Here is a 12,968-nt window from a genome sequence, read left to right on the forward strand (position 1 = left end):
TATTCATAAGAGAGAGTATCCTCCCTTAATTGTACAACTATTGCCCATCATCGTCGCACACCTTCTCTTTCCAAGTTTAGAAGGTTTTCTCTTGTTGTTGTTCTTTGTTGTTGTTTGTTTACAGTCCGACTAACCAGTGATTCCACACCGCCTCACTAGCCAGCATATTTCATCGCAATATTAATTTTCATGCCTCCATGCGGCAGTCTTACGCAATCTTTGCTCTTCCACCCCTTGGAACAAAGTTGGGTTGTGTTGGTGAAGCACCCCTCAAAGTTGGGCCTTCTGTGGAATAAAGTGAAATGAAGAAATCAGCGTACGCGGTGTCATGAGTTAACATAGCGACACCTCACCACCGCACGCTGACACACCCATAGGGTATAGGCTCTAGGATGGGTTATATTTCACGAGAAATGCGCTTTATGCGATGGAAGGAATCGCTTCCGCCGGCTGTGCGATGCTCAGGTGCTCGACAGAGCGACTGCAGGGTATTTCCTGCGAAGACGACGACGGTAGAGGATCTGGAGCGGGTAGCCTCTCAGAGCACCAGCCTAAAATGTCGGCGAGTACTCGTTGCCCGACCCCGTCGGGCTCGTCCAAGAGGCAGTGGAACGCCCCCATGTACAACTGTTTGAGAGAGTATGATCAACAAAAATAATGCAGCAGCCCGGTGAAATCAGCCCAGTTATGTTGCCTCCAACTCCCAACACCAACGCATCACCCGAATACGCCCTGCAGTTCGTCTCAATTTCCGCAACGGTGACGAATTTCATTTAGAAGAGTAGTTTGAGCATTTCGCATTGAAAGGTAACAAAGTTTATAATAATTAGTCTGCTCTAAGGTCTGTGCTGAAGTCTGCCATCTTTCTCCGAAAATGAACGAATATATGAATTTATTCTGCTCACAAGGCCCGAAGCAATTGCCATGAATTGGAAGGATATTATATTTTTTTCATAAAGGGGTTTTTGTATGTTTGTGATCTGGAGGAAGGTCAGTGTCTTCCCTACCCAGGCATGCACACCAGAATTATCCTTTGTTTTCCACAAACGTGGATCATGAGAACCGCCGGAAAAAGCGCTAGATATGCAAGCAACGCCAGCAATCAAGACCACCATGCCTAATTTCTTTGCCAGAAAGAGTCTGTAGGTAAAGCTTCCCTTGTTGTAAAAGTGAATCACGTAATGAAATCGTAAGCCCAAGAATATTGATGCCTCTCAGCTGTTCAACTGATCCATGAAAAACCAAAATGCTCATACGCACACTGCAATGGACTGTTAGCATAGAACAAAAAGCACACTGCAGCTAATGGACTTTTGTTGTCATCTGTTGTTTTCTGCTTCAGGGAGACCTGCTGAGCCACACACACACACAAGTATTTGGGCATGTTAATTTCAAGCTTCTGAGCTTTTCTAACGAGCCCAGACTTCACATAGGTCACGGTTGTTTTGGCATTTTACACCGGCCTAATTACGACTTTCGATCCCGCGACCTTGCTTCCAGCTAGCGAGCGTCACAGCACAAGCAGGGGATCAATGCATTAATGACAAATCAATTAGCTAGTGCGGAGTCAGGCTTGCAGGACGCACCTTTATCGACTTGTCCCCGCTGGGTACCTTCTCGAAGAATTCTCGAGACGCATCAGGGTCGCAGCACTTGTCATCGGTGCCGTGTAAAATCAGTATCGGTATTGTCACGACATTCACCTCGGCAATAGCGCTCTGTTAAGGACGGAAGAAAAATGGCAAGAATTGTAACCTCCTTGGCTGGCATTAAACAGTGTAAAATAGCTCCACCCATTTCGTTGCAACGCGAACTGCACGTTCTGTGAACTGCAAAATGCTGCATGAATTACAAAGCGTTTGGGGCCTTACTGAAGGCAGCGTAAAGCAAACGCACTGACTGTTCATTTCCCAACCACACACACCCAAAAAAAAATAAATAGAAACTCCTCGCAACGTCACAACACCGCACCTGGAACTTCGTGGAGTTCCTCCGAGAATGCACATTTTTCACAAACGCATCGAAGAACATTTCCCACAATCAGCTCTGCGTGAAACGATAAACGAGTTTTTTTCACTGTTTTCTTCTAGCATGTTCAGTCAACAACTTAACACTTTTAATGCAAAAACTTGCTTGCTTGAGGGACATCCACATAAGGTTACGTACTATTTCCTCGCTTTTGCTTCTACACCTTTTCTCCTTTTGTTTGTTTGTTTGTTTGTTTTTAAAACATTAAGCCATCGTTCACGTAAGAAATTCTTTTCATGATCCCCAAACTAACGCACTATTTTTCTGTTCTCATCGCACGCATTGAACGCAAATGCGCACTGGCAGTAAATACACGTATGCATCTTTTTTACCATTACAAATTTTGGTCGAATACTGCAGGTTTACTCCAGATTAAATGAGGCTAAGAAGATTGTAAAGGTTCAACTATTATTGAAACAAGTTTCACGAGTGTCAGCCATCTGGCGCTGCCACCATCGCTATCACTCTAAACATTTTTACGCCTTAAAAGGTGTAAAAGGGGTGCGCCACATATTAACACCCACACTTAAAAAAATTTTACACCCTTATAGGTCTCAAAAGGGTACTCGAAATATTACCATCCACAATAGCACCTTTTCCACACCCTTTTTTGTTAAGAAAATGGTGTGGAAAAGGGTGTTCGAAGATGCTGGATTATGGGTGTTGGAAGAACACCCTTCTAATGCAAGGGTGTTAGTTGTAAGGGCGTTGCGTTTTCAATCTTGACTCGCTTTCGCGCCTGATAAGCTTCTCGGCAACGGGCTAGTCTGGCTTCTCGTTGTTCGATGGTCTCGACAGCCTTTCTGGCACGGTTGCTGTCTCTGTCTTCAACGAGATGGCGCATGTGTATGGCATATTTACTTAAAGCCCACAGTGCTTCCTTTTGTTTGTCCTCCACTTCTGTCTTTGTTTCTTGCGCTGCTTCTACTTTTGCTTGTATTTGGTAGAAGAAAATAGCGCAAGAGACGGGAGAAGGAAGTAGACACAATACGAGCGCTATTTTCTTCTACCATAATCAGTCACCAACTTTCCCAGCAGCACACCTTGCTTGTATTTACCGTTTAAACGAAGCAGCGCCACAGATGAACCTTCATGAAGACGACGATGTTTAATGCATAACGCAAGTGAAACAACATGCGGCGCATTAGTACGTTGCGCCATCTGGTTAACGCATATGATACTATAGATATAGGAATAACACCTTATTTCTCAATGAACTCTCTAATCATAACGCTTGACGATTAGTAATGCGTCAAATAAAGTTGCTTCCTCCTCCTCCTCCTCCACGCAAGATAAAATATGAGTGACCCTGTGTAAATATATTCACGCTCTGTAAAATAAATTTAAGGCCCGTAAAATAAAGTTAAGGGTAAAATGGTACTAAGAGAAACTGCAAGAAAGAAGGCAGACGATGCTCGCAATCTGCGAAGGGGCTAATATGAGACATATTTTTGTACAAGTCTAAACCTCGAATTCGGGCACTAGCCAGCACCAATAGGAGAGAAAGCTTCAGTAACGTGCTTAGAGGAAATTAGAATAGTAAGAATGCGCGAGAAAGAGTTCTGCCATAGACACTACTGACAGCGCTTCTATAATTACTTGGTACGCAGAACACTATCTGCTTTTCCCGGCTGCTGGTTTTTTGTTAAATTTTTCATTTCTGCTTTTACACATTATTAGCAGGCGCGCCATTTGTTTTCAGGGAAGGTTTACCGACGGCTATACAGAAAAAGCAAAACCTCGACTGTAAAGCTTCCTGGTGCATTTTTTGCCATGTTTAACGCTTATGACCGCCACAAAGCGACATCATTGTTTCATATGCCACGCGAGAGGTAAACACATGTCTCCGAAACTGTACTCTGCATAATCACAACTTATTCTACAATGTCGTCAATTGATCTAGATGTTGCATATTGTCTTATCTCGTGACTGATTGTTCTCTTTTAAACGAAGAAAGAGTGGCGGTGATTGTTTATCGACGAGAGCCCTTCGTGTGCCGCCGACGAGCTGAGTTCCATTTCAGTGCTCAGTATTGCCCTACAGTAACCATTTCCCCATTTTGACTATACTGTCTTCCAGTCTTCCTTATCAACGGCTTACCGCCTCGTTTTGGTAACATTTGAATTACGCTGCACGAGAACCGGTTTGTGCCGACATGGTCCCACCGGAGGCTGTCACCTTAACTGCCTTTAACATGGCCGCTGCCATGTCGGCGCGCAGCCAGCCTTTGTACATCAGTGGGTCGTCGTCCATTTGCTTGGTGACAGTGGGGTCCTTGCAAGCTGCATCAGAGCCGCAAATGCCCAGGGGAAGGCACGGCAGCAGGCGCCCGAGGACGCGAACCAGGGTCATCTAGAACACCAAGCATCCCGGTAGCAGAGAGCAGAGAAATTCATTAATATTCCTACTGAAAAAATTGTATGAGGCAATACCCTCACATTTTCTCACACAATCTCGCTAAATTCACATAAGAGATCACATACAAGCCGCATATAATTGCATAAGATCTCATAGTTTCTTGTACATTATCATAAATTATGTACAATATATTTCATAATATTGATGTGCACCTAATAAGAGTCTACGCAATTACATGAGATTTTATGAGGTTATTGCCCCGTAGAACTTTTGGTTTTTCAGTAGGGATACTCGGACATGACAAAGTTATACTTAGCTTCACTGGCGAGGATGGCAGATTGGGCAAGTTGGTTGTTCATGTTGATGTGTTGTCTGTGTTTCCGAGCACGTCATCATTCATGTTGTGTTGTGCGTGTCATGGTTGCCAGTAAAGTTGCACTGACGTCACGTGAATAAGCTTTATAAGCTATCGCATCATACCGATCCAGGCGTTCGTGCGGCGCCTTTCGTTTAGCGCCAGACTCAGTGCAACAGGCATCAGCGACGTTTCACATTGGTTTATAGGAAAGAGAAAGCGCAGTATCTATCACAATTCTCCGCGGAAACCTAAACTGTGCCGCAAAGAAAAGGGAGAAGGTGGGAATAAAAATAGAAAGAAAGAGGTGCCATGGTGGAGGGCTTCGGACCACCGCGCGATAAAGGCTTTCGCTTCGTCGCAGTTTAGTGATCCAAAGTGCCCCCTAGAGTTTTTTTTTTTTCTTCCATACAGATATTGGTTACCTTGCTCTCCACTTTCTCAAGATAGTCTGACCCACCTTGAACCAGGTATCGTCCTTTTTGTCGAGTCCCAAGAATGGGGCCACTAGAACCATGCCTTTGAAATCCTTCGGTCGGCGTTGAACCGCCAAGACAACGAGTAGGCCACCCTGGTCGTAAACGCACTGGACATCAGGAAAGAGCTTGCTTCAAGGCACTTTGCACTTCTCAGTTCTGCAGGCTCAACTCACCATGGAGTGGCCTACAAGGTACACAGGCTTCCCCGCGAACTCGGCCCGGACAGCGTCTACGTGCGTCAGGATGTCGTCCACGTAGACGTCCGCAGACTTGACGGTCGCGCGCTTTCCCTCGCTTTTGCCGTGGCCGACTGCGCGATAACGGTAGTGTTTCTGTTGACTCGCGGCTCGACAGCAGTGGAAGACAAAGCTTCAAGCTCCATATATAATTGGCCTGCCCTCTGTTAAGGAGACGCGAATATACATCCACCTAATTTTTTCGCTTCGAAATGAATGGTGAAATGTTCACCTCAGGTACCCGCACTCAAAAGGCTATCTGATGCGTCGAAGTTCAGCAGTAATAAGTAGTGAGTATGGTAACGCCAGTTCATATCTTTTGTAGATTGAAAAAGCTTTGTTTTCATTAAAGTTAGGTGATTTGTGCTTAGAAATAACAGCCCATCAATACAGGCTACCTTCAAGGTACTCATCTAGGTCCTTTTTCTTGCAGTAAACAAATGAACATGCAAAGAATCACGATTTACTGTAAGTGTGGATATTTAACAGAATATTTATTGACATTATAAGAGTTGATCTATAGCCGCATGCACAGCGCAAGAATATTTGTTTTCGTATAGAATGAGATAATATACTCATGCTTAAAACAAATTCCTGGACCATGAATGTTTCCGTCAAATGTACTATACGGTTTTTTAGGTAAACATTCAGCTCAAGTTCAGCATTCGCGCCATCCTGGAGTATATTTCGCCCAAATATCGATGGAAAGTGCCCTCAAGCCTAGAGCGCGGCAAGCTATAAGTTGGTAGAACTCCAGGCTGCAGCAACCGCCACACAATTCCTGTATGACAGTAAGTAGTCCGAAGTTAAGGCATTTCTGGTTAGTTAAAAAGCTAACTATTAGAACAATTTATAACCCCAAATATATTAGTGCCTCCGGGTTGTCTGGTATAGTATGACATCAAAAACTGCTTCTCTTTGCTATTCAGTGGAGTAACACTCACGCCGCGTACAACTGCCCATAGTTGGCAATTGCGGTTTTTTTTTTTACTTGCATCTTACTATGTCGAATGTGCCTGCTCTACCCCCGCGTCGTTTCCTTGAAAATTAGAATCTGGGTGGTCTGTATACTCTTGACTGCAAAAATATCCCTATATAATTTATTGCGCATGAAATCTCTTAACATGTAAAAATAATTTTTGAAGCCTCCAATTCTGCGTGTCTTCACATTCCGCATTCACACATTCTAGGGTAGCCTTTCTTCGGAAGGCCGGGAAGTTCGTGGCCATTGACACTTGCCGCGTATCGCGCGCCTTCACTTTGCGCAGGTCGCTCTGGGGGCATCAGGTGGCGCCAGGGGGACGACAGCTGCGGGCACATCTGCCATGTCAGGACCGTTTGCGCATGTGCAGGGGCAGGGTACTGCTGACACGGTACGTCCTAAATGATGATGCTGGCGGCACGCGCTACGCTGAACGCGTCCATTGCCGAGACAGACTTTTGGAGCTACATGCTGGCATGCTGCAAAACTATTAATAAAACTGGGGCATGATGGGAGCTTCTACGGGGACATTTCTTGCGCGCCCAGGCCCGCGTGTGAAATATTCAGCAAAACTAATACTGGGTCACCAACTTACCGTGGTCGTGGGCAAAGACGTGACAGCCAACGGCCACCAGCTTCCGTGCGAGCATGTCGTAGCTATGAGTATGGCAGTGCATTCCGAAGCCGTGAGCGATGAAAACTAGCGCCCTGCAAAATTAATGTATTAGTATAAGTTCCGACTGGTCGTATTGCTCACGTTATTATGTGTTTATCTCTAAACGCATGCAAGATTCAAAGTTAAGAGGTTGCATAATTACAAGGTATTCAGCGCAACACAGACGCACACAAGAAAGAGGACACCACGAGCACCTACTCCAACTGTTGGAGTAAGCTCAGCAGTTAACTCTCTTAGAGATTGTATAAGTCAAGCCAATTCAACTGCCCTCTTGTCACTGCTTCTGGCTATTCGATGTCGAATCTTTGCCATCCCACGATGCATTGAAAAAAAAAAATTAATGCAAAATGTGAGGCATTAAGTCATGTCGGCTTGGAAGATGAATGAACCAGAATTGGCAGCTGACAGCCATTGATGAAGATGATTAACAAACGAGCTTATAGTGGGTACGGCGCATCTAAATTTGTCAAAAGGTTTTCTGGACTGAAGGTGATATCCGGCGCACATTATTTAGAAGGCCCATCTTGAAAGGCTACCAACCTATAGATACGAGTTGACAACGACGAAATAACACGGGCGCTGCAATGAATTCTCATTTCAGCTCTATAGGCTCGCCCTTTATAGCCTGCCACGTCACAAACACCCAAACCTAGCCCAAGATCCAAGCCTTGCTACACACCTCGGTTCAGCACTGGATCTCCATGACTTGCAGACAATGATGTGACCGTCTCTGTTCGTGAACGTAGCGGTGTCGTCAATGCACACAGTTTGGGCCGACGCCGCGGAGGTGGTGGTGGCGGCCGCATTAAAGGGGAAGTGGACACCGGTAGTCGCCTTCGCAGTGGGAGTGGTCATTTTCAATAGTCGCTGCCCCGACATGGTAGCTTCGAACAGTGCTGCTGCTCCTTCGGATACCGCGCCGTTGGTCGGTTAGCAGAGCTCTAGAGCACTATAGCAGAGCTCCTTCTTCGGCATAGATTTGTACACTATACCCTCGCGCTCGCTTAGGCCCGAGCGCCTCTGTTCGTCTTCCTCATCGCCAATAGCTCCAGAAGGCGAAATTACAACAAACGCAGCTCTTCTGTTTCCTTTGCTGCGTCTGAATTGCCATAGTCATTATCGCAATCGTTTGCATGGTCTCACGGAGAAAAGTATACGCATAGTATGTTTCAATGGACACGGCACTGCGCAGCGGTGAGAGACAGGGCCACATATCTCGCAAAAGAAAAAGAAAGAAATGTCGGTTATATGAAAATAAAAGGCAGTTAGAGTACGCAATATTGTAAAAACGTTCCTTGAATCAAGGCAGATAATTTACACTACGCCTCAGTGGCGATGCCATATTAGAATCGTTCGCCCCTCTTCGCGGCGTACCCTAGAGATCAGCGTAGTCACCAACATTATTTAATATTGCGTTTATCTCCCTTGCATGGAGGTTACATGAAATTCGTGACGTTAAATTCTTAATATAAGCTGATGGCATCACGGTGTGGAGCGCGCACATCAAGGTACTGACTCAATCCGCTACCCTGCAATCAGCTTTAGATACATGTTTCTTCCATTGGGCTTGAACTTTCCGCCAGTATAACTACGTTCCCGTCAGTTGCCAATCGCTGAGGGCGCCGTAAACTAGCTGCAAAACCTATTCATCTACATCTCCGGAAGCCCACTTCAGGAAAGTACAACTGTAACAATATTGGGTTTAACAATTCATGAATCAGGAACTGGAACTGCACGGCTGTCTCGCGCTAAGAAACAGGCGTTACACAGTCTGAGTCTGATCAGACGCATTGCTCCAAAAACGGGCGGCACCCGCTCAGATGTTGCACGACAGTTGGTACGGGCAGTTGTGCAACCGCGTCTTGTTTATCAAGCCCAATTTCAACTTTAACAAGGGCACAATGAGATCGGCTTGAAGCTATAAATCGAGAGACAATGGATGTTATCACCTGCCTTCCTCGCATCACATCAATCGTGGCGCTTCAAGAAAACGTACAGCTGAGCACAATAGATGAACTTTTTCAGCAACGACGTGATGCCCGCAGGCTTAAGGCCACTCTCACGCAACGTGCGTTCTAAGGGCTTATGCTTCGTCTCATTCAATTCTACCACCGCCACCGCCAATTCTTCTTCCTCGGCGTTTTGTACAGCTTAGTGATAACACACCAACGGACTTACAACCAAGAACACAGAAATCGGCGTCGTCATTTCGCGGCCGAATTATGGAACAAGGCGCCCGCTTGTCACAAGGTTTTATTGTAATTTACGTCGACGCAGGCATCTAGGCCTACGAAATAACTGCAGTTTACTGCCATTAAGTCAGCCCTGAACAGACCAACTTTTCAAATAACAAGCAGAGCTATGATAGGAGCCAGTTAGTTCTACATGTCGGTTCTCAGCGCGCTAGGACACCGTTTTGAAGTAACGGAACCTCCGTCTTCTTTTTGTGCAGAGCTGATTGCTGTACAAGAGACGCTTCGCTCCGTGACCGACATCCCCATGGTTCCCACGGCCCGTATTGTTATACGCACTGATGCCCTCCAGGTGACAAAGCTGCTTAGACGCGCCAGTAGCAGCTTGCAAATCTGCCAAGCCATACACAGTCTAGCGGCACGCATACCGCAGACAATTCGGATTGAATGTATTCCGCGTGATCATGTAAGTTCTCAAAGCCATGTGGAGTCTGCGACCCGCGTAAGCCGCTCCACCAGACCAGTCTCCGACCTATATCTCCCTTACTCCATGCGTAGCCAAACTCTTCGAGCATATTATTCAGGCGCGGCTGAGAAACTCCTTGGAGGAAAACGAGCAGCTGTTCACCGGCATGTTCAGTTTAAAACCAGTATTTGCAGCGCAGGACCTATTCATCCAACTCTAACATCACATACTAGAATCCAAAACGAAGGTCATCAAAGCTGTATTGGGGTAGACGTCAATAAGGCCTCTCATTTGAATTGTTGTATTTGAGCATTTTGACTTTTTGTACCTATGATTAGACCATGAACGGTTGTTATCTTTATGTGTTACCTCCCCCCCCCTTATGTAATACCCCACCCGGGGCCTTTAAGGGTATAATAAATGATGATGATGATGATCAAGTTACACATGTGGCTATCTTAGCGAACCTTCAATCCCTCAATGTTCGAAAGCTCATACACCACTATATTCGCGATTTCCTAACTTACTGTACCGCCCATCTTTATTTCGGCCACCACTTCCTCGGCGACATTTCGTTGGGTACATGATGAGGCATACCAAAAAAATCGGTCCTCTTCCCCAAATTACTTAATTCGGTACGCAAAATATACTTTAGCTCCTGTGCTGATGATGTTAAGCTTTGGAGGTGCCAAGGTAGCGACGCTGAGATAGAACACCGCCTACAAACAGTGCTAAGCTTGCACCTGTGCCATAGAAAGAAGGCTCTCCATGCTCCCCCACGATATCGGCCTTTTTCATACAGAAGCCCCACCGAAAGTTTGGCACACCACCCAATATTCTACTCAATTTGGGTACGCAATGAATTCTAACAGTCCTAAAGATTCACATACAGGATTGTTTCTCACGAGCCACCGCTCCCACACTGACACAATCCACAAACTCCAAAAGCACACGCAACTGAAAATCAGGCTCATCAAATGGGTCTACGGGAACCAAACACGCTTCGACTAACATAGGCTTACATCACCAGCAGAATCCCATACGCACTGCCGCACCTCCTCATCCTAGCGAAAGATAAGAGCACTTAGACGACCTCGTTATGAACACAGCAGGCGCACCGCTTTACGCCTTCCTCCATGTTCTTCCACGGAGCGCCTCCTTTGGCTATGGATACATGAGACTTTCAAGGAACTCTGTGAAGCAATCAAAGCGTCTCAACTAGCCAGATTCACATGCACCCCTGCGAGACGAGCTCTGCTGCAGTCGCTTCACATACCACCCTTCGGTGCTATACCCGGCACTGACTCAGTCCCCATTGTCAGATAAGCTTCATTCCAGATAGACACCTCCTCCCTAAACGCATGCATTCAGAAATCGATCGAAAGCGCAGGTAGGCCCGGGTACTGGCACTGCATAGAATTTACGACGAACCTATCACGGCAGGAACCACTCGTACCTCATTTACAACCACGGTGGTCGGTGAAAGAGACGGCTAGCCATTCCTTCCTCGGTCGCCACCAAAATTATATCTAATTCCCAAACAGCCATCCCCAATTTTAGCTATGGACGCATTCCTCGACAAATCAGCATCTATCATGGGCCGGACCACAGCCAGAGCCGTCAAGATCCCAGCCATGGAGGCAGGAAGGGTGCGAGGAAGGGAGTGACAACTTTATTTAGTGTCCGGCAGGGTATAACGCGACGCGGCCTATAGGTCTTCCACGTGGGAACGTCGAGGTCCTGTCTCTTCGCCACCTCGAGGGCCTGCTGGACGGACCAGTTTGTCGTTGAGGCTGGGGCTGCACAGAGAGGCACACCACCTCGACAAGAGATTTTCGGGATTTACTCTGGTTTGTTGTGCCTTACACTTCCGGAGCATGAATTTAAGTGTGGCTATGTTTGTCTTGGGGGGTGGCCAGTAAACTTTAAATTCTGTGGTGTCTGAAACTAGAAGCTATCGCTCCGGACATCTTTGTGACTGAAATAATGTGGTGCCGTCTCGTTCAATGTTTAACGGCGTACCATGGATAAACGAACTAACTTCTGCAACAACTTTTCACATACATGGCATCGGAGCTTAGTAGAATGAGAGTCACTCAATTTGTTTTTATACTTTGCATAAAAGGAATAGAAAATTTTCTTCACTGTCACCGATGTGCACAATGCTGAAAATGATAAGATGCAAGCAACTTTGAGTGTAAAGCATGATACTGCAAACAAAAGGGACATTGCTTAATGACTTACCCTTCTTAATAGCGTTCCTCAAGTAGCCTGCAGTCACAGTGCAGAATATGTAACGTCCGTATCGAGTAGAGAGTAGCGATTTCGTCTCAGCACTGTCCATATTAACGCGACAAAATTGCATGGGTTCCTATAGGCCCCGTGTATTTCCCTCTTTTCTACTCTCTGTACAGGGAGTTTTTATATTAACGAGGCATGAATTTGTTCAAAATTGTTGATCCTCAGAAAAATTGGCCATAATTCGAGTCGTCCATTTTAATTAGCGTCATATGAATGAGGCACGAGTGTACTGAAATTTTATATCAAAGTTACGTTTTCTTTGTTTTTTCGGCTGAACTCGAAAATATTCCACAATTTCTAACAATATTGTCCGTTCGTGGCAATACTATCCCAATTCTTCCCAGTTTCATTATTCCACTATTCAGTACCGTTCGGCCAAGATTACCACAGGTACTAAGTACACTGCTTGTGTCTGCACAAAATTCTGACCAATCCCCGCAATGGGTACGTCCCGTTTCAATGGAGATTAACAAAACTTGGACCTCAATAGGTGCTTCCATTAAAAGAGCTTAAGGAAAAGAAAATGATCTATCAAGCTTCATCAAGTGCGCATAATAGAGCAGGCGTAACATGGTTCAGCCAACTAAACCTTCAAAACAACGAACACTGATAATGGATCTTAATGAATCGCTCCAACTGTAGGCACAACCATATACGGGGCATTTTACTGCGATGTTAGAGCGGGTGATAATTGTGGCTTGTATAGTTAGTTTAAGACATGAGGTTTAAAAGAACGGCATTTTGAAGGACGGCAACTTTCCCGTGACAAAAACACTGACTGAAACTCAGAAATTGTCTCATAAGTAAGCTCTAACGAGGTCTCGTTCAATGCTCCCACGCTGGCGAAGCGATTTGCGACCTTGAAACTCGCCGGGTAAGCTTCCTCTGCGTCTAT

The 12,968-nt window shown here is 45.7% G+C and overlaps 1 protein-coding gene across 1 annotated transcript; it reads right to left on the minus strand.

The window, feature by feature from the left end:
• Positions 1–420: 420 nt before the first annotated feature.
• LOC146179376 (monoglyceride lipase-like) lies at positions 421–7,993 on the minus strand. The gene is made up of 7 exons (XM_084580181.1): positions 7,794–7,993; positions 7,034–7,146; positions 5,394–5,530; positions 5,202–5,312; positions 4,207–4,380; positions 1,587–1,718; positions 421–627 (listed from the first exon to the last, which is right to left on the minus strand). Exons 1-7 carry the CDS (start codon positions 7,991–7,993, stop codon positions 421–423), a joined length of 1,074 nt encoding a protein of 357 aa, XP_084436307.1.
• Positions 7,994–12,968: the final 4,975 nt, after the last annotated feature.

This window comes from Amblyomma maculatum, chromosome 9, assembly GCF_055883805.1.
Source record: "Amblyomma maculatum isolate TAMU_Amacu chromosome 9, ASM5588380v1, whole genome shotgun sequence".
Classification (NCBI taxonomy): Eukaryota; Metazoa; Arthropoda; class Arachnida; order Ixodida; family Ixodidae; genus Amblyomma; species Amblyomma maculatum.

What these genes read in the sequence shown, in the direction of transcription:
- LOC146179376 (XM_084580181.1), bottom strand. Translation starts at nt 7,993, where the DNA reads ATGTCGGGGCAGCGACTATTGAAAATGACCACTCCCACTGCGAAGGCG. An exon ending in AGATCCAGTGCTGAACCGAG is followed by an intron (nt 7,147 to 7,793) that starts GTGTGTAGCAAG and finishes TTAATTTTGCAG; the next exon opens with GGCGCTAGTTTTCATCGCTC. An exon ending in CGTCTTTGCCCACGACCACG is followed by an intron (nt 5,531 to 7,033) that starts GTAAGTTGGTGA and finishes GTTATCGCGCAG; the next exon opens with TCGGCCACGGCAAAAGCGAG.